At 42.8% G+C, this 27217-nt stretch overlaps 1 protein-coding gene across 1 annotated transcript; it reads left to right on the top strand.

Annotated features, from left to right (window-relative positions):
• The first annotated feature begins 9682 nt into the window (after positions 1 to 9682).
• On the top strand, positions 9683 to 26254 carry LOC134017513 (follistatin-related protein 1-like). Its single transcript, XM_062457200.1, has 11 exons — positions 9683 to 9836; positions 10007 to 10063; positions 17800 to 17901; positions 18065 to 18194; positions 18770 to 18802; positions 20820 to 20950; positions 22237 to 22355; positions 22594 to 22706; positions 23638 to 23748; positions 23859 to 23953; positions 24585 to 26254. The coding sequence occupies exons 1-11, from the start codon at positions 9834 to 9836 to the stop codon at positions 24624 to 24626; spliced, it is 936 nt and encodes a 311-aa protein (XP_062313184.1). The 5' UTR covers positions 9683 to 9833; the 3' UTR covers positions 24627 to 26254.
• Positions 26255 to 27217: the final 963 nt, after the last annotated feature.

The raw sequence follows: 27217 nt of genomic DNA, 5'->3' as shown, positions 1-27217 counted from the left end.
AAGATCAACTTGTACCAGAATGATGGGAAGAGAAGAGTATGGAGAAGGGAAGGAACTGCTCATGATCCAAAGCATACCACCTCATCAGTGAAGCATGGTGGAGGTAGTGTTATGGCGTGGGCATGTATGGCTGCCAATGGAACTGGTTCCCTTGTATTTATCGATGATGTGACTGCTGACAAAAGCAGTAGGATGAATTCTGAAGTGTTTCTGGCAATATTATTTGCTCAGATTCAGCCAAATGCTTCAGAACTCATAGGACGGCGCTTCACAGTGCAGATGGACAATGACCCGAAGCATACTGCGAAAGCAACCAAAGAGTTTTTTAAGGCAAAGAAGTGGAATGTTCTGCAATGGCCAAGTCAATCACCTGACCTAAATCCAATTGAGCATGCATTTCACTTGCTAAAGACAAAACTGAAGGGAAAATGCCCCAAGAACAAGCAGGAACTGAAGACAGTTGCAGTAGAGGCCTGGCAGAGCATCACCAGGGACGAAACCCAGCGTCTGGTGATGTCTATGGGTTCCAGACTTCAGGCTGTCATTGACTGCAAAGGATTTGCAACCAAGTATTAAAAGTGACAATTAGATTTATGATTATGTTAGTTTGTCCAATTATTTTTGGTCCCTTAAAAAGGGGGGGGGCACATATAAAATGTGTTGTAATTCCTACACCGTTCACCTGATTTGGATGTAAATACCCTGAAATTAAAGCTGAAAGTCTGCACTTAAAGCACATCTTGATTGTTTCATTTCAAATCCATTGTGGTGGTATACAGAGCCAAAATGATGAAAATTGTGTCAATGTCCAAATATTTATGGACCTAACTGTATGTCACTTCCCAGACAGTTACTCAAATTGTCCACCACTATTTTCCAGAATGGTTGAATGACAGGGCACTCCCAGATGCAATGCAGCAGAGTACCTATGTCTTTCTGACATTTCCAGCACAAATTATTGTTTAACCCTCGTGCTGCCTTCGGGTCACATGACCCAAAGGTTCATAACGAACCATCGTTGTGTTTACCCAATTTTACCCAATACAAAAACAAATAAAAATAATTTTCTTTTAACTTTCGCAATGTGGGGGGTCTGAGACAGCCCAACGGTTAAAAGAAAATGCTTCACTTTGTTTTTGTATGCGGTAAAGTTGTCGCAATACGACGGTGGGTCACAATGACTGATGGGTCAGAACGACCCGAAGATAACACAAGGGTTAATATACCTGCTCTGTTATGTCTTTGTGGTGTCCAATAAAACCTGTGTGTTATCTTGTATTGTGTAAATTTCCCTTTAGCTTCCCGAATGTATTTCCCATTGTTAGATATAATTCTCAGCCATCCATCAGACATCCCAGGTCTTTCTGCCACAGTATTTTCAGGTTCTGACAGCAATCACTGAGCAGTTGTTTGGTGGTTCTATAAAATATAGAGGCTCGGTGACACTCCACAGGTAGCGTGAGATATTCTGTAATGTGGTTTCCATCCTTGTATTGAATCCTGGACTTAAGACAGTCCCTGATCTGCAGATATTTCCAAAAATTTTCCTTTCCCTTAAGATTATATTTTCTTTTTAAGTCATAGAATGATATGAACACCCCCTCCTCATATAAATCGGTAATATGACATATTCCGTTAAGGTGCCATTCCCTCCAATATACCGATGCCTTTCCAATGCGGATCATGGGGTTATAAAATTAAGGATTTTCATCAATTTACCAGCTAACTTGCTTTGGAGACACTGAAAATGAATGGGGTTGAACGGTGGAAAATGCAATGTTTGGAACTACAGGTCGCATGTGACACGCTTTACTTCCGCATTTCTCGATAACAACATGCTAAATGGTCAAACCATCTTGCTGGGTTAGTTTAACCCAACGTGTGTTCTATCCTATATTTAACCAGCCGCTGGTAAAAATGTTTACAGTGTATACCTCTGACCAAAAGTTTTTATTTATTGGAGTCTCACTCTGTATCAACGGTGTGGTCCGTTCTCCATGTATAAGCGACACATGCAGCCAAATGAGAACGACTGTATTCGTGGTCTTTGATTTTACTTGAGAGACCCTGCCAGTGATTAATTCCCACAGCCTATGCCACCTGGGCCCGGTTTTTCAAAAGGTTCAATCCGGATAAAATTGATCCGGATTTAGTAATCCTTTTTTTTGCGATCCGTGATCACGTAATCCATCTTACTTTTGAGCCAGTTTTTCAAAGCAACATCGGATTGGATCAATCTGATCCGGATAAGAACTTTTCAGGATCACCAAATCTGGATAACCAGTGCTCAAACAGGATAGGAAATCACAATGTAGAACTATAGATATGTAAAGAGCAACAAGTAGAATAGCTAGTGTGGGGTCAATATAAGTTTATTTTTATTTGAAATGAAAATACACATTTAAAAAAAACTAATAACAAGAAAAAACCCACCCCATCATCTTCCAGCAGTCCGCTCATCTGAGACCTACAACACAAACACTGTACATTGAGGATATTTATAACAAGTTTCAAATATAGATGTATTGAATAAAAAAAAAGACTTAATGTCAAATACTCCACAATAATTCAGACTTCCTCATCTGATGTGGAGAGACCAGCTTGTCTGAGCGTAGCCTTTAGGAGGCGATATCCAATATAAATACGCTCTCTGGATCAGCCTCAGGAGGAACTGGCAGATTCTCCTCCTCCTCAATCCAAGGCCCGCCATCCCCCACAACACCTTGAATACCATGGAGAGCTTGCGACTTCTCACCTCCAATGATGTCGAGGACCACATCTGTGTAATCTCCCCTCTTAAATGGCTTGTTGCCTGTTTGTGGGTTTTTGGCTTCAGCATGGTCCTTTGTTGCCCTGGCCTTAAGATTCTTCCACCGCAATTTGATTTGGTCTGTGGTCCTCCTCTGGCCAGACCCTATGGCATTCACATTTTCTGTGATTAAAATCCAAACATCATTTTTCTTTTTGTTGGTATCCTTAGCAGAATTAAAACTTCCCACTATTGTTCCATAATGGCACCGAACACCCTCTAGTAGTGCATTGGTTTCAGCAGCAGTGAAGTTACAGCTTCTTGAGTCCATGGTTCCGTTGCTTTACTATAGTGAACATTGTTCATCAATTATAGGCCTTGGGTCCAATTGCCTCAATTGAACACAAGCCAAAACCAATCAGTTGTAATAGGTGTGTTTGAAAAGACCAACTACACAGCCATATGAATCAGCCTTTCTCAGAGGATTCACAGAGAGACAGTGAAATGGCAGGTGTTGTCCACCGCCACCACCACTTTGCCAGGAGAGGAGACCGTCAAAGGGTGTATGTTGAACGTACCAAGCCACTGGAGCAATACACCACTGAGGAGCTGTATGTCCGGTTTCGCTTTGGGAAGGCTGATATAGAGTACCTTGTGAACCTTCTCAGGCCAAAACTTCAACACAGAACCCAAAGGAGTCACGGTCTGTCTATGGAAGACCAGATCCTCATTGCTCTCCGATTTTATGCATTCTAGCGATTCTATCAAGTTGTTGGTGACTATATGGGAGTGGTGAAATCAGCTGTGTGTGATGTGGTGAGAGATGTGTCAATCGCACTGGCCAGCCTGGTCAATGAATTTGTTTCTTTTCCAAAGGACAACCAGATTGCCCAGGCCAAGCGCAGCTTTTTTCTTTTGGGGAATATGCCCAATACTATTGGAGCAATCGACTGCACACGTGCATATACAAGCACCTCATGAGAATGAATGGGAGTTTATAAACAGAAAGGGGAGGCACAGCATCAATGTCCAACTTGTGTGTGATGCTGACCTCATCATCACCAACTGCGTTGTCAAGTGGCCTGGGTCTGTCCATGATGCACGCATCCTGAGGGAGAGCGCTCTATATAGAGACCTCCAAACCAACTGACCGGATGGCATAATATTAGGAGACAGTGCCTACCCACTCCTACCATGGCTGATGACTCCTTTTCTAACAGCAAATACACCGGCGCAGGCACGCTTCAACACTGCTCATTGCAGAGCAAGATGTGCAATTGAGCGTTTAAATGGAGTTCTTAAGAGGCGCTTTTTGCATGCCTTAACTACCTGAGAGCGGAACCACAGAAAGCATGCAACATAACCCTTGCCTGTATTGTCCTGCACAACATCGCTACTAAGCGCAATGTCCCTCTCTGTGCTGACAATGATGCACCTGAGCCCCTTGGAGACCCTAACCAACCTCCTGCATTCTGCCAAAACGAGCAAACAGGACATGCAACAAGGGACGCAACAGTTAGACACTATTTCTGATTTGGATTTGTTTTGGATTAAAAAAATCAGTGATTGCCATTCTTTGCATTTATTTGTTTATTCTGTAATCATTGCATGCATCACTAATAAATATTCTAAAAACAAAAATATTATCAAAAAATATATCAATTAGTGACAGAATAAAATGTATTGTTTTTGGTCAATTTTGACAGCTGTTTGGGGGATTATTTTATGAGGCCAAACAGGCCTATACTGAAAGGCTGAATACGTTAAAGCCTACCTAATCACTGTAGCCTGACGGATGTACAAATAAAATTAAAACCTTATGAATAAATAGGATATCTTGTCAGACACTGCATGATCCAAATATAGTATTATTTGATACATTTTTTAAGTTTTCATTACATTTTGGGCATGAAATCCACGCTGAATCCACCCTTCTGATGGGATCAGTTTAATCCAGATTTTTTGGATCAAAGTGATCCAAATCCTACAAAAATTTCTGAAAAACCCAAACTAAAGGTTTGATCCGGATCAAAACCAAGATTGGATTACGTGATCTAATCCGATTATGTAATCCGTTTTTTCTTTTGAAAAACCCATTTTCAAGATTTGATCCAATCCGTTATCCAAAATCCTAGTGGATTACTTTTGAAAAACCGGGCCCTGGTGTGATCTGCACTGTCTGTTGCCGAAAAGCCAACAAGGCTCGCAGTAGCCTATACACGGTCCATCTTTGGCGAATAACATCCATCTACGCGGAATCTTGTTTCCATGTTTAGTTTTTTTTTAAGTAGGCCTAGTGTTCTTCTGAAAAGCACCTGCCCTTACTGTCTCTATACCAGTAGCGGTTCTAGGCACGGGCGAACCGGGCAGCCGCCCGGGGCGGCATGAAGGGAGGTGCGGCATTTTCCGACTTTGTGTGTTTGGCGCCCTCTGCTGGCATACAAAAGGAAGTGGTGGTGGTGGGGGGGGGGGGGTGCAGGAGAAAATTTTGCCCGGGGCGCCTTCATTTATTATTTCTTGATGCTGTCATCATCAATGTCTACAGGGAAAAGAGCCCTGTCAGTAGGGGACTCTGCGCTGGAGCTATCACTTACAATAGAGGGGTAATCTCCGCTGCTGTGGCCCTAAATGAACTATGTATGTCTCTGTGCTCATGAGAAGAAAGATTAGTAGAAAGGCTATGATTACAGCTGGTTTCAGGCAGTGCCAGTGATGTTGGAAAGGCTGGTTGCTGGTGAAGATGTGCTGGCTGCTGCTAGCTATCTGCTGCTGAGGTGTTTCGTCTGTGGAGATGCTGATGATAGCTTCCTCTCTGGCTGGTCTAAATAAGTGTGTAATCTTGGGGTGTTTTGCTCGAGCTTGTTCAGACAACAGTTTATTGCTGCGCTTTTGAGCACGGCTTGCATATTTTCTTTTACTCATGTCTCTACCGTCAATCCATGTAGAAAAACGTAATGATTAGCATTTTTGAAATTCACGCGTTTAATAGGCGTTTGGCGTAGTAGTGCACGTAAGATACGCAAAAGCCATTGTTGCCAGATTCTGGGATTTTGAGACGATTTAGCCCATGGAAGTGGATGAAGATATATTACGTTGCCTACATTACGGGATTCCTTCCTACCTGTCAGTTGAAACTTGGGGCTCTCCATGAGCGCCCACCAAGTTTTTTCCTTTTATATATAGGCCTAGTCTGTTTTTAGCTATGCAGGGCGGCGCCCTCAGGGCGTAGCGCCCCCCCCCCCCCCCGCCTCGCGGTGGCTGCTGGGGTTTCCCAGCCGCTACTAGTGATGTGTCGTTCGTGAACGAGGACGTACAAGGACTCGGGAGTAACGAGTCCTCTCAAAGAGTGATTCGTTCATTTTCTCGTGGTCGCGCATCGGGACTGTTGCATAGGCTCGTCTATGGAGCTAAATCAGGGCCAGCGCACAGGTAAGACATGTGAAAGATATTAGCCTTTTTGAATAGATACTTTGGGACATTATCCCCGCAGTGGCATTTTTTTGTCATTAACACATAACGGGGCTTTATTTCTACAAGGCTTTGTAGTTGCTGAGGAGACACAACATACTTTGGCCGTCCCATTTCTGCTTGCATCACTGGCACCTGACACCGGCTCATATTAGAGCTGTCATCTGCATTGACAAGTATTGACAACTCTGTCAATGCATTCATAACATCTTGTGGCATCTCAACCTGGCCTGACAATGCCCTAAAAAGGACCATCTCCTGGTTGACTACAAACTGTAAATAGTTCACATCCAGCGGGAGTCTCTGTGTGGCCCGGGACAGTTTTGTTAAAAGTGTCTGAAGAAGGTCTCTTTTCATTTGTTCCTAGAATAGAATAGACAAATACAACTTTACATTAATGCTCTGGCCTGATAAATTACGTTTTACACACTAAACAGAGGTTAACAAAGACACTAGGTTACACTACACGTTAAAGTAAAAAAAAAAAGAACTGAGCTTGACTGACTGTAAAAACACCAGCTACGTACAGTACTATACTGAAGTGCGAAGCTAACGTTAGTTAATGCTAACTTTAGTGCTAGCGATGCTTAATTTCCAGCTTTGTCCAGCTGTCCACCTATTTTCCCCTTTATGTGTTAATGACAAAAAAATGCCACTGCGGGGATAATGTCCCAAAGTATCTATTCAAAAAGGCTAATATCTTTCACATGTCTTAACTGTGCGCTGGCGCCAGCCTGTTGCCTTGGCGGAGCGGACGCCATGCCAACAGCCGAGTCTTCTGCCTCTTTGTTAGGCTGTCACTCATAATTACCGCCTCTGAGTTGAAGCCACGCCCCCTACGCAAAATCGGGGCCAAAAGTCTGAAAAAAAAAAAAAAACCTGAAACAAAAAAACAACAACCTGAAAAAAAAAAAAAAAAAAAATGAAACTCCCCCAAAAAAATTGAAGCCGTAAAAAAAAAGTTTGGAATCTGAAAACATGAAATGTGAAACTATGTGAAAATATGAAAGTGAAAATGGAAAATTAATAACTTCAAAATTATTCCAAAATTTCATCGAAATATTATTCAACCTGAAATTCGACTAAAGATTTTTTTTTTCGAATTAACAAAACATTTGGCCCTGATTTAGTTCCATACTCGTCCAAGTAAACAGAAATGATTCGTTCATTTCCCGACTCGGTCTTTCTACGAGTCTTTGGATAATTTTTCACGTGACCTGCATAGGCTCTGTAGTGGTAGCTAGAGGAAACACTAGAGGGAACGATTCGTTCATTTCCCGACCCGGTCTTTCTACGAGTCTTTGGATCATTTTTCACGTGACCTGCATAGGCTCTGTAGTGGTAGCTCGAGGAAACGAACGATTCGTTAATTTCCCGACTCGGTCTTTCTACAAGTCTTTGGATCATTTTTTACGTGACCTGCAAAGGCTCTGTACTGGTAGCTAGAGGAAACGAACGATTCGTTCATTTCCCGACTCGGTCTTTCTACGAGTCTTTGGATCATTTTTCACGTGACCTGCATAGGCTCTGTAGTGGTAGCTCGAGGAAACGAACGATTCGTTAATTTCCCGACTCGGTCTTTCTACGAGTCTTTGGATCATTTTTTACGTGACCTGCAAAGGCTCTGTACTGGTAGCTAGAGGAAACGAACGATTTGTTCATTTCCCGACTCGGTCTTTCTACGAGTCTTTGGATCCTTTTTTCACGTGACCCGCATTGTATTTTTTAGTAGAGGAAACAGTTTCATCATTCCCTTTCGCGTGGCCGCTGTTTTAGTAAGACGTGAATGATATTCGCTCAAGTCATCATACTGACTGGTTTTGTTATTTTCACTTTACATTTACACTTACAGTTTAGTGCAGTGTAATTGTTTTCCGTGATAATTAAATGCTAGTGTGATAATAAATGACCAAATCATACAAACTGTCATGATACATTATTTTAATGCCCCCCCCCCCCCCCGTTGAAATGAACGAATGACTCGAAAAAAGATTCGTTCATTTTACTGAACGAGATTCAAAGAACCGAATCAGTAAAATGATCCGAACTTCCCATCACTAGCCGCTACTGGTGACAGCATTTTGTAGCCTACTCAATAGGATGTTTGACATTTGAGTTTTATTACGTTTCTGTTGAGGATGTGAGGGAGTTCCAGCAGGCCTATGATCGCTAGTCTCTTTCGTAAATGAGCCAGTAAATAGACAATTTTAATGATGTTCTAATCCTATCTATACTATCTGATTCTATCCTTGTCATCTGGTCTTACTTGGTTCTTTAAAATACATGTTTGATTTCAGATCATCCAAATCAATTTTCTTGATTTGTTTTTTGAAATGGTCCTGCTTGGCCTTCTGGAGGGCAAGTCTGTTCAGGCTGCCCCGGTAAGTGACACAAACCTAATAGTGTAAATCTATTGGCTGGTCTAACCCACCATACTGTAATCCTATCAGTATTTTGACTCTGTCTCATGTCTCTCTACTACCCCCTCAGAGGCCCAATGGATTCCTCCATCTCCTCTTTGGGGTCATTATGTCCATCAGACCACCAGGACAGAGCTGAAGCCAGAGAGCAGAACACTTTTTTGCTGAGAATCAAGGTGCAGTCTCTTTCTCTCCCCTTCAGACACTCTACCTGGATAGTGTTAACTGTTAGTTTGTGTCTTTGTAGAATTATAATACTAAATGTTGTTGATGTCTCAATGTGTTCTCAGAGCCAGATGCAGTCATGGATGGATGCCATTTTTGATTTTGAGGACCATTTATATGGCTGTACTCAGAATCTGTCTGGAGAAGTCCTGGGGAACCTGGAGATTTAGGTGGAGTACCTTTTCTCCTCCTTGGACTAAAAGACCTCAGAGATAACCAGAGCGACAGTCGACGACTATGAGACTAACACCATTGATCGTAGTCTGCATGAATAAAACAACTTATCCAGCACATGTGGTCAATGCCTGCTTGTAGATACTAGTTATCAAAAATGATCAGAACTCAGAAAAAAAATGTAGATAGGGTCCTTTTGTTGGGAAGTATATGAAATGTCCAGGTATTTAAAATATCAAGTAGGCTATCAATAGCTCTTTATTGTTTTTCATATAATTTTGACAGACACGGTATGTTCTGGAAATCCCCTGTCAAAGCATGTATCACCGGGAGTCGGCATACTGCTCTTTATCGGGGTTCATTAAAGTTTTCCCTAAATAACACTGTCATAGCATTACAGTCCTTCAAATATAATTATTAGTGCTGTACAAAAGCATAATGTGGTTGACTTAAGTCTTATCCAGGGTTTAGAGATTCGAGACAAACTGTTTTATTTTTTAGAATGGCTGGCATTCAGCGGGTGTATTCTTCTGGCGCTATAAGTAAACATTGTCGGGTCCGAGGAAGTCTGAAAACATGGATTGTTCGACTGGTTTAGTGCAAGGTCTATGCCGTTAAACGTTCTGGACTGGCGTTCTGGACGTTTTCATTGGACACGTCATAGCGGGAGGAGAAACTGACGAGAGTAGACCAAATTCCTCAGCGCTCCTCAAATTTCCAGCAATCACGGACCTTTTGCTCGCCTTTGTAACGACCGACATTCCATACCTTTTACGCCAAACTGAGAGGCTTCTAAAATGGTAATGTAAAAAGGAACAGTACAATTATTGATTAGTCTTTGCTTAAGGTTTTGCTTACGTAAACCATCACTTTAATTTGATGTGACTTTACAATGATTTGACAACATTTAAACTTGGAAAAACCTTGTGACTAACCTCAAGCTCTCACGGTCCCTCTTTTGCCTTCCCAGATGTGGCGAACTATCCCCGCGCTCTTACTTATTTCTGTCGCGGTCATTCATGCCGAGGTTAGTCTTACTTTTCTTGTTATGGTGCTTTTGATTTTGAATATGCTTGTTTGTGTTAAACCATGCTAGACAGTGTTTTGTACTAACAAATATTTTACTGATGGCCGTGGTCATACCTCAGCCAGAACAGCCTTTTACAAACATTTACAAGCTTTTAGGTCGAGGTCATTCTGTATTGAATGTATGATATGCTATGATTTCAAGGAAATCGGAAGACATTAGCTGAGACATTAGCTGAGACTAAGTGCCTTGGGTACTGAGACTCAATTACAGACCGTCGTTGTGTTTTAATTGCCTGTATAGTCTATCCATACGTGTTAATATAACTTTATAGCATGTTCTAAATATTGTAGTTTGGAGACATTATTACCCTACTTCATTTGCAGTGCAATTTGGCCCCACTGGACATCCTGTGGGGACCACACACAATGACACAAATAAACAGACATGCAAATTGTTCCAATAATGCTTGTTGAGTTGATAAGATTATTGTGGCAAAGTGGTTAACGTTAGCTTATAAGCGAATAAGTTCGAATAAGGTTAGTCATCAGTGTGTGTACACATGTGAGTGTGTTTTTTCTGTGGGGGGATGATGACGCTGGTGATAAATAACAGCTGAGTTAACACTAGACTAATGGGGGTAGTATGGAAATGGTGTCCTCACATACGCACACACACCCGGTGTGTGGCTCTCTACCTGACCTTACGTGAGCAACTGTTGAGCAGCTGGTTGTGTGTCCTTACCCCCTGTCTACCCTAAGTCTGATGGCCAATCAGGGGCTTCAGAGGGGCTCGTCATTAGCATGTATTTGCATTTTGCAAAGGTTGCTCTGTGGGACAGTGGCTCGAGTCTGGGGTATAACAGTTGTTTACAGGTCTCGTTACTGCCTGCTGGAAAACACTCCCTTGGGGAGCTTTCTTTTGGGTGTCTCAGTTCCGTCATCAGTGCAGAATGGCAGGGAGGAGACTGGGCACCGCTGGATACTGAGAATATTGTTGGAGGATGCCCAGGAAGCATTACAAATAAATTTTCTTTAAGGGCAATTACCCTGGTAATGGATGGTTTGTGAACCACAGTCAGCTGAGCACTTCTTAAGGTGGCACATATGAGAATTTTATGGTGTTAAGGTGGACTGCTACGCAATTTAGTGTAGCAGCCCTTTGTTGCAGCGTAGAGATTTATGTTGTGATTTGAAAGAATGCTGCCGGTAGAATATATTATTAAAATGTTTACTCTGAAGGGGTAGAGTTGGGTGCTTCCTGAGGTAATAATGTGTAGAGAAGACGTTGAGTTGAAACTGGGACTGGGACTCGTATGTGTGGAGGGGTGGGAAGCAGAGATTACGTTAGAGAAAGAGATACACATAAATAAAATTTTGTTTCACTCTCACAAATTGTACGATTGAAGACACACACAAACACTCAAAGCTTCCAGACACACAGTCTAAGAAAATACATGCAGGGACCACTCTTCAGTGTTAGTGTGTTCTCCACTCCAGGCCCACCAGTGTTATTGTGGTGAGGCTAAACAAAGACTCAAGTTGTTAGCTTCCTGTGGAAACACGGCCTTCAGGATAGGAGCAGAGAGGAAAGAGAAAGCTATCATACTGTCACATATAGGTGGACGTTTAGCAGTGTTAGGATTAGGCACAGTGGCCTTGATAGAATATACAGTCCCAGATGATGAGCTGCCTCGAGGGACTGGGTAGCTGCCTCACAGGCAGCATGCTGTGTGGCGGTTGAGGACTGTTCTATAAATACCAGTCCAGGTGAGGCTAACAGGCAGGAACATAGGGGACAGCGTGTCCTCTGGTTGTGTGTGTGTGTAGGATCAGACCTGCTCTAATTACTCGTCACACTTCAGCAGATGGAAGTAAAGAGAGAGAGAGTGGATGAAAGAAAGAGAGGGATGAAGGTCTGAGAGAGAAAGAGATGGAGAAGAAGATGAGAAAGCAATAGGGCAGGAGTGATTATCTTGTAGAGGCTAGTGTTTTATGTCCTAGCAGGTCATGTTGTTTGATCTTCTCACTCTTGGCTGGACTTGAAAGGATTCTTCATTTACCAGCTGTGGCTCTTTTATCACACACACACACACACACACACACACACACACACACACACACACACACACAGAGGGGAAACTGATGATGTTGTGCTGTTGTAAAACTATAGTTTTGTATAGACTCTGCTGTCCTCATCTTTCTGACCTGTTGGTCACTGTCTCCTCTGACTATACAAGTTTTGGGGGGTCAGGCAGACACAAAGATAGTGTCTGGCAATTTAAACATGGGGCCTGCTTCTCAGACCTACACAGAACAGTGACACAGTTTTGTGTTCCAGGTTGCTCCTCAGTTCAAGTGTTCTACTGACCAACACAGCCAGGATTAACATACCAGACACCAACATGTCTGGCCTCTCCACACATTCCACTGTTGTGGTCTGTAAACAGGCTACTTCCTTGTTCAAACACGCTCAAACCATTAGCCCTGAACCCTGGCCCCATCGAGGGGGCAGTGACCGGTGCAGGAAGACTACCCGCTCCCCTGGCCTGGGCCTTGGCTTTTCCTTCTAAGCACGTTGGACCAGTGCCCTGAGCAGATAGGTGGGAGAGAAGATTAGAACAAAGAGTGTGGAAAATCATGACAGAGAATGGAGAAAAAATATTGCTTTAGAGAAAAGTAGGTGTTACAGAGATGGAGAAAAACATTTTTAAAAGAAACAGATTGTAAAGCCAGTACGGACAAAGAACTAGAGTAATGGGATTAGTGGAAGGGGCACAGGGTTGGCGACAGGTTACCAAGAGACAGAGAGAGGAGGATAAACTGTAAAACCCGAAAGTGAACTCAAACTGTTTAGGGAAACAGATTGCTTTAAACCATTTGAGTTGGAAAACTCAATTCATTTTACGTTGCAAATTCCTCCAATAAAAGTAAGTGCAACATGGGCTGTTTACATTACCTAAGTAACTCGCTCAGATTCAGGCCCTAAACCGACTACGCCCATGTAACTCATACGTAATGTGTTTTATTACTCTTTCAAAGTAAGTTTGAATGTCTATGTCACCCATTTGAATATATTTTTTAAACTTACATCTGCTCAAAATGTGCATAAATGAGATAACATTATAGCCTCTTCAACACAATCGGTGCTAATTGAGGACTGACACTTGTGGTTAAGTAATGAAAGAAGTGTGCGTCAAGCACAAGCAGTCATGTCACTGAGTAAACAGTGTTACTCTTTATGGAGTCATCTATTCCTCTACATTGAGCACATGTTAAATTCATTTAACCAATAACACATCTAGTAAAACTCACAATACACAATAATCAAGTTGAATAATCAAGGCGAAGTTGAGTAAATGTCTTGTCCTGTAAATATGAAGTAAAATTTACTTTATTCATTAAGTAAGATGTGCTGTTCAGTTTTACAGTGTAGACAGGTACAGATTAAGAGGTATGGTGGTTTAAATGAGATTAGATTCAACTGTATTGTCATTGTGCACAGTACGGATACGGAGCCAATGAAATGCAGTCAGCATCTAACCAGAAAAGCTTATAAACAGGTATAAAGTGTGAACTTTAGAGGTGGAAGGTTAGATGCTTGGGTGGAGAGGGGGGACAATGGAGAATTCAATGTTGATTAAGAAGGTCTGAGATGAGGATGAGGGAGTTTGAGCCAGTGCTTAATGTGAGAGTGGAGGAGGTATGGATGTTGATACATGGTTGTTTGCTAATTAGGAAATCCATGTTCCATTTGTACAGTTAGAGCTCATATTCAGACATTCAAATCATTGTTTTTTTCTTCTGGAATATTGCCTCTTTCTATTTTCACCACACACACACACACACACACAGTAAGTTAGTGGAACTTCCGTAGTAAAGTATCTGTAGTTACGGTATCATATGTACAGCAGATAATGTAGCTGGTAGTACAGAGGGCCTAGTTATTCTATGGTTGGTGTAGCTCCAGACCCAGACAGCAACTCTGGGGGCTAGATGAGATGACAGATGGGTTCACATTCAATATTTTTACACCATCCTGCAGTCCTACACGTTCTCTCCTGTCTCACAAGCTTTCTATGTCCTTCTTTGTGTATTTCTCCTCGACAATTCTGTCCTGGTTTGGGCAGACCTCATCCTCTGAGAGAAGGAAAAGAGGCCTGCTGTTCCATTCCCCTCTCTGCTTCTGCCCCTAGTCCAGATCCCATGGTCTGGCCTTGAGACTGGCGAAGAAGTGGTGAAGAGAAAGAGGAGGGGTATCTTTGACCTAGATATAAATTAGATTTTGGCTTCAAACTTCTGACAGGCCTAGCAGAGGGAGAGAGTCTTTGCACTGTTAGGCTAGAAGGAATGTAGCCCCTCCTTTCCTCTTTCCCTCCCTCCCTTGTTCGCTCTGTGTTCCTTGTTCTTTCTTTTTCCCTCTCCTGTGCTATTTTACCCCTCCCTTTCTAGAACTTAATCGGAAACACATGTGTAACTGTTGATAGTATGAGGTCATTTGTGCATACATAGTCTGCCTGTCTGTTCATTTGTTTTTGCCCTGCCTCTTGTTGGTTTCTCTGACTATTATGGGGTGTCTAAAGGGTCTATCTGTTTGTCTGTCCGTCTGGTTGTAAAAACTGGAGGTAAATCTTTTAGAAGGGAATGTTTCTTCTAATGTCATCTGTGAGGTCAGTGGTCTGGAAACCACGCTCCCATGGTGGTTTTACTTATCAGCTAGACAATGTGTGTGTGTGTCCTGAGTCAGCGTGGCAATCAGTTGGGCGGGTCACTCCATCAGCATCACGTGACTCCACCCAGGATTCTCCACAGGGGTATTAGCCAGCATGATATTGATCAAGACATGGTAAACAAACTGTCTTTGTCTACATCTAGGACCAGTTTTAGAATTTGCCTCATTTTACTGGGATATCTAGTACAATCACATCAGGGCATACAAGAGAGAGAGAGGAGTGAGACAGACAGACAGATAACGATAGAGAGAATGGCAATAATTACAGAGAGTGAAATGAATGAGGGTCTGGCTGATATGAAATGTAAGAGGGATGGAGGTAGAGTAGAGGCTTGACAGAGCTGGATGTGTCCGTTCTTTTGTCTGCTTCCCCACACCCGCCCTCCCACAGCTCAATCATGACCTCAGGACATGGTGTGTGCTTCTACCAAACTTTCCCTCAATTCCCTCTCCTCTCACACAGCACTTCTTAAACTCATCCCTTTTCTGTCACCCCCTGTTCTCACCCTCTTTCACGCTCCTCTCTTTTCTTCTCTTGAATTCTTCTGCTCCCCTCCTTAGGCTAACTTATACTCATAACTGACCAAATCATCACCCTGTTATCAGTTTACAGAATCATTACAGATTGAAGTCGCTCTCAAGAAGATACAGGCACCAGAGAAATTATATTCCCTTACTCAAACACGCACAGATAACATATATTGCTAAGTGGAGGTAGGGCTGGAGTATGGGAAAGACAGAGGAAAGTAAAGAGTAATGGATTTAGCTCCCTGTGAATATTTATTAGCAGCCATTAGCAAAAAATCTATTAGCTCTTGACAGCTCCTGTTTGTGATTTGCTCAGTTGAAGTCATTGGCCAATCATTAATCACACTGTATTGTGGCTTGTTCTATGTACGATGGTGTAAATGACTATTGCGAACATTGAGTACAAACTAACAGAATTGTTTTAAGCCGTCGACAGGAGACTCGCTTTGGCATTTTGCTTCTCCTGAATTGTTAACAATTAATTTAATTTAGTGTAAATAGTTGGTTATATGCATTTTGAGTTCATTCTAAAATAACCTGTAATGTTTCAATGTTATCATGTTCCACGTTATCATTGCATAGTATCTGTCCAAATACTTTTCACATATATCCTATGCTACATGAGACGAAGTACCTGCAGTATCGATATTTTGGGATCAATCCGCCCATCCCTAGACGATGGGTAACTGAGCATATTCATAATCAGTTATGATATTTAGGGCCCTCGGTTGTGTTGGATTTATTGATAGTTCTGTCACTTGGACCCAGCTGTGGCAGTGAGCTTGCATTACCTGTCTGTCACCATAGCAACCTCCCTTTCCATCCTGGTGGTACCCTAGGCAGGTCCCCAACCCCACCTTGATTAGTTAAATGTCAGGGCTGTATCTGGAGCCTGCAACATGCTAGGCTACGCTGAGCTGAGCAAAACATCTACAGTGTTGGTCTCCTGGGCATGTTTCACCAGACTACACTGCCCCCCCCCCCCCCCCCGACACCCACCCACCTTATTCCCCACCTACATGGTCTATGTCTGTCTTTCTTTTTCTGTCTACAGCCCCCTCTCCCCCCTCCCCTAAAGCTACATCATGTCCTCACCAACACAGTGTGTGTGCTTCTACCAAACTGGCTTGAACTGACTCTGCTTGCTGTTCCCCCGAAATTCTATCTTCTCTCTTTCAGACTTCCTCCTTCTCTTTTTTTCTCTTTTTTTACCTCCCCTTTCTCTCACCCCCTTATGTCTTTCTCTATCTTCTCCTCTCTGCTCTTTTTTCCTCTCTTTTGTTTGAAGCCCCGCTATGATCTTCTTATTATCCTGTCATTAGTTTACAGAATCATTATGGAGGTTGCTCACAAGAACATACAGGCACCAGATACATTCCATAACTGTGACAAACACACACACACACTCTCTGAGGAGGCAAGGCCACTGGGAGGGCTAAGAATCTCACAGACCATGGGAATCCGGCCCAACAGGAAAACACAGCTCAGACACCAGATGTGGAAACACCCCCTTTTATTACACACACACACACACACACTTACACACGCATGTACGTACACACCAACACACACAGGCACATATATATGCACACAGAACCACACACAGTAAAAACAAGGTAGGGAGGGGGGTTAGGGAGGGGTGTTATTTGGAGGGTCTTAAAGTGCCCCGAGTGCTTGGCAACTTGTGATTGGTTGGCTTCTAGCTCATCTGACCAGCCCAGTTTGGCAAATCTATGCTCTTGCCTCAAAAAGGACAAAGACATAGGAGTCAGAAGCAAAGGAAAACAGAAAGACTGTTTCGCAAAGTACTGGAGAAATGGATGAATATGGAACATTGTGGAAGAAGGGCAGGAGTATAGAAAATATATTAGTTGTATATGAGTTCACACACGCATATCCCCCATATATGTGTGTTCACATTGGAAACCAGAATTACAAACAAACTCACCTAATTCCGGAAGTGAAGACGAGAGGAGAAGAGAGATGGGGCTGCCAGCCTACAACAGCACTTTACTTCTCAGACATATGCTCCTCTGTACTGCACAGATTATGTTATGTGTTGATCCTTTGCGGTCCTTTTTATATTTCTGTTTGGAAATAGTAACATATTGATGTGTAACTGCTCTTTTGTCAAAAATAAACTAAACAACAATCATCTGAACTTGGGTAAACTTATGATTCTATCAATAGTTAAAAACGACAATACACAGTAGATCCTGTATGGATCATTTACCTTCAGTTATATAAGTTAAGATACTCACAAGATGAGCATGTGGTGAGGTAAAAATTGAGACCAAGTTTTAAGTCACAGAACACATCAGTAAATAAGTGCAACAATGACCTCTAGCGTGCGACTCTTGTAACTGCATGAGTCGTTTGTTGAAATGGCGTTCAGGGTGGTATATTTGTAAATGTGTGTGTTTTCGTGAGTGTTCTTGGGTTTGTCATTGTTGATGCTGAATGCATGTCTTCCTCAGGAGGTGCAGAGTAAGAGCAAGGTGTGTGCCAACGTGTTCTGTGGAGCGGGTCGAGAGTGTGCCGTCACTGAGAAGGGAGAGCCTGGCTGTCTGTGTATAGAGGTAGGTGTGAGGGAGCTGAGGTGTTTGTGTGGTGGGCAGCTTGACATTTCACAAATGAATTCACTATCTCCCTATCTCCTCCTTTCCATCTCTCTCTTTCACTCTCAAACCCCCCCACCCCCCCTTTCCACTACCTTCTCTCTTTCGTTCTCTCTAACTATAGAGCTGTAAGCCCCACAAGCGTTCAGTGTGTGGCAGTAATGGAAAGACATATCGGAACCACTGTGAGCTCCACCGGGATGCCTGTCTGACGGGCCTCAAGATCCAGGTGGCTCACGACGGTCACTGCCAGGGTGGGTGAACACACACACATTCACACAGACACACACACACAATCCCTAATCTGATATCTGTACTGATATGATATCTTATCTGCCATCAGCTTTGATGAAGAAAGAAGTATTGACTATATAAGTGGCTCCTATCAGTGGGCAGATTGCCCTGGTGCACTTTGACCCTGTAAGGTCTGTTTCTGGCCAGGTCTGGATGACGATCAGCAGAGGGTGATCACACACTCACACATAGAAGGAATGACCCTTAGTCCCTCAGAAAGGAGGAATGATCCCTAGCACAGATCATCAGGTATTAAGTGGGACAGTGAAAAGCCACCGAGAACATAGGGCCGGGCGATGAAATGACCTCGATAGTATTCGCCATAAAACCTTCTACAATAACGATGATGAAATGTTGAGATGTTTCAATTCAGTTATTTTTGAGTCTGTTCTCCTCTACCTACAAAAACACTACAGGAACAGCCAATCGTGCTGCAAAAATGTAATTAAATTCCTTTTTGCCTTGTCCTCCTTCTTTCTCCATTCTCCCCTTCTCCACCCCACTCCTTCCACTCTGCACCTGTTGTCATCTTCAGAAAAGAAAACTGATCAGACTGCCACCAGCCCAGGTGAGTGTGTGTGTAGTAGTGTGTAACTGCTGTGCGTTGTGTTCAGTCAGTAATAACCTACTTTGGACGTTGCTGTTCTGGAAAGAAATGTTCATGAACGTTCCACAATCTGGTTCAACACAATAACCACAGCCCCTCCAGGACAGCGTCAACAGACTGGGAAGAATAATACATAAAACGTTCAAATAATCTAATCTATAAAGGCAGGAAGCGTCTGTCTGTCTGTTTAACTCTGTGGCACAAATATCTTAGCAACCGTGCGATTTTGAAGTAGAAAATCCATTGGTGTATTGCTCAGGACTTGCAGTGAAGCTAGTGACGTTGTTTGGTTTAGCTGTTCAAGTTCACAATAGAAATAAACCTTTTACCGAAAAAGTGAACAACCATCTCCTAACTAATATAGTGCCAATCTAAGCTGTATACACTAATACTAGAGTATTTAAGGAGAAGTGCTGCCCTTAACCGTAAGAATATTGTTGATGGAAACAAACAAAAAAATACTACTATTTGAAACTAACTTTAATAAGGTGCTAAAGTAGAATATAACATCAGACTAAACTAATGTCCTATTGCTAACGGAAGTTACTGGAGGGTTAGGGTTAGTTCTATGAGTGGAGCAGAGCCCCATAGGGGAGCTATTGGTCGGTGAATCTATTGGTTTACCCCGTTGCCTATGCAGCCAATTAATGTAAGATTAAAATGTCCGCTGCTCGGCATCTTATGTATAAGGGGGACGAGCCAGCTACTCATTCTCCCAAAACTATAAATGTGGGGACTCAGCTCATAACACTGCACACTGAACATCTGACTAATGACAACCTAGTTATATGAACTAGTGTGCAATGCCCATGATGCAATCAGTGATTACGATGTCGGTGAGACACACAGATTCATGGAATTATAGATAGGGCACAGTGCCCGTGATAAAGTTGGTGAGTAAGATGTCGGTGACACACAGATTTTCTGGAATTCGATGGTGCAGTGCCCGTGATGCAGCTGGTGGTGACAGTTTTTCTCAGAGGCTTTGGTACCTACATCAGATTGACATTCTCAAAACTTTCAAAACTGTTCAACCTCCACATCCTCTAGTCATTTATGCATATCATATAAGCAATTACTCATTCTTATTAACAAATTGACAGTGCTTTTGTACATCCATGCAAAAGAATGTAGCCTATAATTGTCTGATGTTTACTACATCATCAGTTGCCCATGTCATGTTGATCAATATATACATTGGTTTTCTGTTGAATAGTCTTACCCCATCATTGTCATCAAAACCAAAAGCCATATTTTACATCAGAAAATGAAAATACTATGTTTTGTAGTACTAAGTACTAATAAGTAAGTACTATGTTATGGTTAAGCATTTTGACTTTCTTGTATGTGAACAATGACACAATAACTCATTTTGATGGCACTGACATGTTTATTGACAATCAACCCCCCCCCCCTCCCCCGAGGTCGATTGTGGAAAATGATCTGTTACATGTGTGTGTCTGAATGTTGTTGGAGCCAATCCAATGGGTGTATCTCTCAGCTCCTCCTCTGTCATAGACAGCCATGCTCTGCCAATAGGGATATCAATACATACCGATAATGAGAATGAGGAGACTGACCTATATAGATACCCTAGTGAGCAGAGGAGTAATACTGGTCTGATCTGGACAGAGATGGTACAGACTCTATTATGATGTAAAAGTCTTCATAAGGAGGGCCCGGCGGACGGGAGTGCTTGTCAGGTGAAGTACACTGTCTTTTTCCCAGACTACCTCTCACAAGTTCTCATCTCTGACTGTTCTTCCCTCCTTCTGTCTTCCCCTCTGTTCACGTTTCTTAAACCTCTCTTTTATCTCTCTTTTATCTCTCTTTTCTCTCTCTGCCTCCACTCCTGCATCCTTGCCCATTGCTCTTTTCCCCCTCCATTTCCTAAACCTCTCTTTTTCCCCTTCTACTGACCACCCACATTCCTACCTCTATCTCTCCCCCGTTTCCCTCCATTCCTCCCTCCCTCCAGTGGTGTGCTATGTGGCAGATCGCAGCGAGCTGAGGAGTCGTATCATCCAGTGGCTGCAGACTGAGGTGGTCCCAGATGGATGGTTCGCTAAGGGCTCCAACTTCACTGACATCTTGCTCAAATACTTCAAGGTTGGTGTGTGTGTCAGGATATTGAGGATCCTGCGAGGGATCAGATTGTATGTTGGAAATATTGTTACACTAGAACAGGATCAAAACAAAAGTGGATGGTAGTTTGTGAAACAGGTGTTAGACCGACACTCCTTGGTACTGCTTTGTTCTTCGCTGGCCCGGATGTTGTGCAATTACTGACACACTCACATTTAACAAAGTACATTAAAAACAACACAAGTGTGCAGAATTTCTGGTGTCAGTTCAACCAAATCAACACAGCAGACATTATCTGCAATTGTATCAATGTTATACAATTCCTTCTGTGCTCCCCTGCCCTTCTTGTTCCTTCCCTCTACCCTCCTAGATGGAAACTGTCCTGCCTGGAAACCTCCTCCGCAATTCCCCATTCCCCCCCCTCCCCCCTCCTACATATTTACAGCTTTCTACTACCCTGGCTGTCATGCATCAGGACCCCCACATCCAAACTCTGTCTCTTTTTCTGTAGATCTGTCCGTACCTACCTCCCTCTTTCTATCGCGCTCTCCTTAGCGCTCTCCCCCTCCAGAGTTCCATTCTTGTTCAAAACTCTGTGGCCAGTTGGGGTTCCTCACAAGCAGAGGTCTCAATCTCAACCCACTTTTCTGAAATACTTACTGCCGCACAGCCCTGTGGATGTCAGCAGACCCGATCTAGCTAACCTCATTTTGATCATGAGCTGGCTGATTTCTGACAGCTGAATCATGTTGGATTTGTAACAGAAGTTAGATCATACAGGATTGTAACTTTTGAGGACCAGCACTGATTGACAGTGTCGCTCAGCTATTTAACTGCTGTTCTGGTCTGCTGTAGTGCGGTATGTGGCTGGAACACTGTAAGTTGCACACACAGACATAAACCTTGCAGGCCATCAAAAAGGCTACTGTGAGCAACAAGTTACCTGCTGAGTGCTGCTGAGCTATGATTGACAGTAGTTTAGGGTAGCTAAAAGTAGATCCTAAGAATTATGTGGTGTGCTGATTAGATAAGATTAGGCACACTATGCATGTGTGTTGTCCCTGAGGTTGTCAAACGATGACCAGCGGTGATGACCGCAGCAGTCTGTCTCAAAGTGCAGAGTTCACTCAGTACGAGCAGAGATGGAAACTGTTAACTCGTATGAAAAATTGTCAGGCTGACAAGACTGACGTAGCAGAGTGGCTACAACAGACAGTATTATATAGTATTAAACTATACCTACTGTTATTACTGAACTGTTCCTCTGTGTATGTGTGTGTGTGTGTTTGTGTGTGTGTGTGACACTGCAGAACTATGACAATGGTGACTCTAAGCTGGACTCTTCAGAGCTTCTCAAGTTCATACAACACAACGATTCAGCCGTGGACATGCAGTCATACGCAGACCAGGAGAGCAACAAGCTGCTTAGGTCAGTGTGTGTGTGTGTGTGGGTGTGTGTATGTGTGTGTGTGTGTGTGTGTGTGAGAGAGAGAGAGAGAGAGAGAGAGAGAGAGAGAGAGAGAGAGAGAGAGAGAGAGAGAGAGAGAGAGAGAGAGAGAGAGGGGAGACATGCAGGTGTACACATGTTTGTTTTCCTTTCAGACTGTGTATTCAGGGATATTTTAAGACCTGATCTCACGGTCAACGGTTTTTTCCCGCCTTTCCAGGAGCCTCTGCGTGGACGCCCTCATCGAGCTTTCCGACGAAAATGCAGACTGGAAGCTGAGCTTTGATGAGTTCCTGAACTGCTTAAAACCTGGCTTCAACCCCCCTGAGAGGAGTAAGCTACCAGACTTCCTGATCCTGCCACTCCACCACAGTTCCCCACATCCCTGTCAAACATCCCACTGCTCAACACTGGGCACCAATGTGCGATGCATCAACACGATGCACCAACGCTCACAGTGTACAAAATTGTCTTTTTTGAGAAAAAGATACTTCAGTCAAAACTCATAAAGGTGAAACACTTGAGTTGTAAGTGTAGAGGCTGAAATACTTGCAGAAACTAGATCAAGAAACAGACACATTTACTGTTTATCCTAATCGTCTGTTCATGCCTCTAGTGACGACGAAAACATTACTGGATGTTTTATTTTGGTGCACAATTGCTTGTGATGCCAGTAGAGCAATCTTTATGCTTTAATGATAGGGCAATCTGTGTCAAGTTCACAGTGAGAGAGGCAGAAGCTCTGTGGGTTAACTCAGTGACCTCAGAGTTGAAGAAATATTCCCATTGAACACAGGAGGACAATCAGAGCCAAGGACATACACATACTCACACTGTTTGAAATATGATAAGACTAGCAATGTAAGGGATGATTAACAATGAGTTATGTATTATCACAAAATATGATGTGCGGGGTAAGATTGAACTTTATGCCAACAAAGTGCTGTGAAATGGTACTGAAAGTAGTCTGAAGTACATCAAAGTGTGCTTGGTTAACATAAACATAATTTACATTTAGCAGCTAATCAGAGTCAAGTATTTAACCAAGTTAAGGTTTATTACATCATATGTGTGCAGAAATAAAGCATTTTATATTTATATGGAGTGATATAGAGCATATCATGTCTCATTAAGACCATCAAGGTTGCTGATAAAGTTTATTCTAAGCCAAGTAGCAGTAATATAAAAAGAAAGTCTGTATGTATGCGGTCATTTCAAAAGTTGTCTCTAATGTATTTACTGTGTGTGTGTGTGTCCTGTCCAGAGTGTGCCCTGGAGGATGAGACCTATGAGGATGGAGCAGAGACCACGGTGGAGTGTAACCGCTGTGTGTGTGCCTGTGGGAACTGGGTGTGCACAGCCATGACCTGCTCTGGTGAGGAGACAACATCCAGCTATCTTCGACATCCCTCCATCTCCCTGTTCATTCATCCACCCCATGCATCCACCACACAGAAACGTATTGTCCACTGTTTCCATCTCAAGACAAGGTTGAGGTTGCCGAGGAGACGGGGAATGCAGGGCCGGAGATGACGGAGGAGGAGTGGACTCGCCGTGTGGCCGAGCTCAACAAGCACCAGGTCAGGACAGACAAGACTGTTCTAGAACCTCAGCAGACAAAAACAAGCATCCGACCGCTCAGCCTCATTCCCTACATTTGAATCACTATCTAGGGCCCTGCATAGGGAATATGTAAATGAAATGTAAATATGATTTTGGATGCTATTTTGCTTTATGAGAAAGGAAAGGTTGTTGCTACTGGGAGCTAGCTTTTTAATGGTTAAAAAGTGCAGATGAAGCTAGTTCACCAAGTTAGCGGACAATACATCAGAATTGCTATGTTGCTAGCTAACCTAAACAGAACATGGCCTACATAACGTTAGATAACACCATATTGAAAATAGTTTTTCACTTAAGGACTTGTCAGTGCCTAGTTCTTGCCGTGTGAGAATGTGTGTTGCCACCTGCATGTGTGTGTTCTGACACTGAGCCATGGCGAGTTGTGAGTTGTGTATCCTGCTCTCAGATATGAGAGTTTAGAACATCCCTGTAAACAACAACAATCCGTTCAGAAACGAAGGAAGTCGCTGTTTATATTAGGCAGCTTAAACACTAACTCATATCTCTCTTTTTCCTTTTCTCCCTCCCCTACCCTCTCCTTTCATTTCTATTTCTCTCACTTTCCAATTACTTTGCCTCTCCCAAACACAGGAAACGGTGGAGAAGATGAAGACCAGCACCAAGGAAGCCTAAAAATGAAGAGAAGAAGGAGAGAGAGCCACCATGGGGCCCTGTGCAGTCACTGAATTGACTCATTTATGTTTCTGCTCTTTTGTTACGCTCATGAAATATTATTTTATTTTTTTCACTATTTTGTGTGTCTTTTACATTTCTTAGTTATGCATAGGGTCTGTCGTGCGGTACCAATATGGAGTTATGTTGTGTTCAGTACTGTTCTGTTTGATTGTATAACTGCACCCCCGCACTAAAAATGGGGCTTTTACTGTTTCTTAGATGTTTTTGAAACTATGTATACAATATAGAGTATGTTTGTGTGAATTAGATTGGAAACAATGGCAAGCGGTTACTGGTCTGGATGGATGACATGTGTTGATAGGATAATATACACTTGGGATAACCTGGAGAGACTACATAATAATAACAATATGGAGAACCTACTAGTGGGTGTGTGTATGTGGGAACTTTTGGAGTCCCAGAGAGAACCTCAGCAGTATTAGTACACTTCTGCACTGCTTCAGCACTATTCCAATTAACAACCTGGTTGTCTCCATTTTGTCTCTGGAATGTGAGTTGAATACAGTGATCATTATTAACACGGTGGTCTGGTGTGAAGGTTAGGAAGCTTGAATACTTGATCTAAAGCTTATTGGCTAACAGAAGAGGCTTGATACTGCTTGACCTTTCCCCTCTTCTACCAATGTAGTTCCGTTCATTAGTCCCCCTCCCCCCAGTTTGATTCTAACTGTTGGCGATGCCCTGCTATATGTTTCCAAGATATGTGCTTGTGTATGCAGTCTGTTATTGGCTGGAAATGGAGAATGTGTGTGATTGCTATGGTTGTCCTGCTGGAGTCACTCAGCTCTCTGTGGCCTTGTTGTAGCCTGGTCAACCAGGCCATGAACACCAGATCTATCTTGGCACGCTCATTAGATATTTGGCCTCTGTCCACCAACATTAAGCCTAATGTAGAATGAAGAGATATTCTACATCAACATACAAATACTAAGACCAGGCTTGTAACCGGCCCTACAGTAGAGACCCCAGCACCAAGCCAGGAGCTGAGCTGAAAACAGGAGGAAGTTAACCTTTTGAAACCAAAGTTGTGTGACTGATTTATCTATATAGACTCATCCCCTCCAGGTAACACATGACCCTGGACCCAGCAACAACACATTACCTGTGCTTTTGGAAGTCATTCCAAACAGAAGGACTAGCCTCGCTGTCAGCTAACTTAGCTAAGACGCTTTTCTAACCTTGTACATGCATGAGATGGGGTGTGTTTGTGTGTGTTTGGAAATAGGTAGATCTTTTGGCACATTTAGTGTGTGTGTGATTGTGTGTAGTGGTGAGTTCAAGTTGTGTTTTGTTTTAAAATCCTATTTGAGGTTTGTGGTTATCAATTAGTGCCTTAAATCCATAACCTCGTACTTTAGTGTGCACCCCACCACAGTCATTGTGTAGAATTCTAGCAGACCTTGCCTAAAGTCGTCCATTTCTTTCAGATTTTCAACCTTATGTTGTATGTTAGGTATGAATGAGTGTGTGTGAATGCAAAGCAAAACTAGGTTCAGTCTACATACATATTACACAGAATCTGAAAAGTATGTATGACAATAAAACCGTATACTGTACTACCACAAGTGTGTCCACCTTGTATGTGTGAATGTGTTTGTGTGAGAGATGGACAGAAATAATTAAAGAGGAGGGAGTTTTTGTGACAAGGCCGTAGCCACAGAGTCAACATTGGGGGGGATGAAATCTGCTGGGGAGTCTGAGGGTCCCCCCCTGAAAACTAAAAAAAACAAGCTCAAAATACACATGGGATTAACTTTTTATTTATTTCGGACAGCGTGCGTGGTTGCCTGTAGCACATTTATATATTTTTATATCAATATATTGGGGGGGACATGTTGACCAGATTTGAATATTGGGGGGGATATATATTATGATCACGGCCCTGGTTTGTTAGTGTTCAAACTGTCAGACGTCGATGGGGACAGTGGATGGTGGATGTCCCTCCCCCCAACCAAGCTAAAATGGTTCTGTGTTATGGAGGGTTTTGGACACCCCAGCCCCACGCAACTGGGACACTATGAGATAGGGATGCAGAGAGAGAAGGCTACACATGTCTCATTTTAACTAAGTAATGATTAGAACCCGTACTCCAATTTGTTATTGTGATTTAATTTCTGACACCACTCTGATGTTGGTAAAACATCTAGCATTCAGTGCCTACATCTTTGACAACGGACCAGAACCCCCGCGCCCCCCCCACCCCCCAGACTACATTCTGCACACACTGTGGATCCGGTCTTGCGTAATGCAATTCAAGAAAGTATTGCGTAACTGTCGGAACTGAGACAGCTGGAGCATGTGGTCCTCCTCACTTCGTTTGGCTATCGGTCAAAGAGGCATGCATATATTTCGACAAGAAGTAAACCTTCATATATGACTTTTATAAGTTACATTTGTTCCATGAACTCAGTGCAACTCGTTTTTATTCTAAGATCTTTAACTGTCAACGACAGAGTTTAAGTAGTTATAGGGTTAACTACAGTAGGGTGGAGCTAAATTCTACTCGGTGAACCCTGTAACATGTAAAA

This window comes from Osmerus eperlanus, chromosome 3, assembly GCF_963692335.1.
Source record: "Osmerus eperlanus chromosome 3, fOsmEpe2.1, whole genome shotgun sequence".
Lineage (NCBI taxonomy): Eukaryota > Metazoa > Chordata > Actinopteri > Osmeriformes > Osmeridae > Osmerus > Osmerus eperlanus.
This window is presented reverse-complemented; position numbering and strand designations above follow the sequence as displayed.